The 1,337-nt window shown below is 38.3% G+C and overlaps 1 protein-coding gene across 1 annotated transcript in view; it reads left to right on the top strand.

Moving 5' to 3' along the window:
* The window catches only part of PAX5 (paired box 5), a gene marked incomplete at both ends in the record, with an annotated part of 48,899 nt that extends 47,565 nt beyond the window's left edge, over nucleotides 1–1,334 (top strand). The window contains one exon of the mRNA XM_009702651.1: nucleotides 1,279–1,334. Within this exon, the coding sequence (XP_009700953.1) occupies nucleotides 1,279–1,334 (56 nt within the window). The remainder of the gene's footprint in view (nucleotides 1–1,278) is intronic.
* Between the last annotated feature and the right edge of the window lie 3 nt (nucleotides 1,335–1,337).

The raw sequence follows: 1,337 nt of genomic DNA, 5'->3' as shown, positions 1-1,337 counted from the left end.
TTCCCTATTCCATGGTATCTAGCAGGAACTTCAGGTGCTTTCCAAACACTTCTGCTGTAACAACTCCATCCCTGCCTCAGGGCAGACCAGAAGCTAACAGTCACGCTGTTCTTTCACTCTCTTTCAAGCGTATAATGCTTTTCAGATGGCACTAACTGTCCCCAGCCTGTTGATACTGCGTTAAATTGAGGTTATGACCAGATAATGCATGTTTTTACTTAACAGATTCATACATTTTTAAGTTTTGGGAGATTTATTTATTTTGAATGCAGCATCATACCTCCTCAGTTACCAAATATAATTCCCTTAGCCCTGCACGGCCTTCTATAAAACAAGGAGACTCAGCTCCTTATGCACAATAAAACTGAATATTTAAGAAGACTCTACAACATTGAAATCTTAGGTCAGAGTCTTACTAGATCACAAAGCTCACAAGTATTTTGGTTTGGGCCCATTTTACTGAATGTGAAAAAGAGAGCTGTAGCCCACCTTGTCTTTCAGATTCAGAATAGTACTTAAAGCGCTAATCATTAGAAAATTATTTGCTGAAATTGGAATACAGCAAATTTTCTCTGTAACTCACTAACTAAGCATAAAGGTGGGGTTAATCATATATGAATCACTTTTCTGACTAACACCATCATACAGAGCAAGAAAGAAAAAGCGATTCATGTTTTCCATTTTGTTTTATATTTAAGCCCATGCTACTCTCAGAACATTTCCAAAACCAAATGATACTCTTCTCCACAAATACGTCGTCATCCTCAGTATCCTATGAACAAAACTTAGCAATACATATTGCCATGAACAGCACTACTAGTTCCAATCAGTTTATTGTGAGTTTGTCCCATCAAACTCCCATGCCTGCTGTCTTAACACTACTGGAGAACCTTAGATTTTATTTAAAAGAAAGCTGATTGTTAATTGCAGAAAAAGCTTGCATATGCAATCCTACTTCAACCCGAGAATCCGAAGTCAGAAAGCAATGAAAAATAAACCAGTTTAATTATTTATTTGTATTATTGAACTTCATTATTTTAAACTAATTTCTTGATTCTGAAGAGGTCAGTCTTAAGATTTTTAACTGTATGGGCAAGCAACATTGAGCTGAACAAACACTACAGTGTCCTGAAGGGCACAGTCCCAGCTGGGTAAGGAAGCTACATACACCAGTTTTCCTGCCGGCATACAGATTCAGCATGTACACTGTCTTGATGGAATAGCAGACATAAATCTTCATTCCTAACTGTATTTCACACCTTCTTTGGTTTCTTCCAGGGAGCGAGTTCTCAGGGAACCCCTACAGCCACCCTCAGTACACAACCTACAACGAGGCC

This window comes from Cariama cristata, unplaced genomic scaffold, assembly GCF_000690535.1.
Source record: "Cariama cristata isolate BGI_N322 unplaced genomic scaffold, ASM69053v1 scaffold26816, whole genome shotgun sequence".
Classification (NCBI taxonomy): Eukaryota; Metazoa; Chordata; class Aves; order Cariamiformes; family Cariamidae; genus Cariama; species Cariama cristata.
This window is presented reverse-complemented; position numbering and strand designations above follow the sequence as displayed.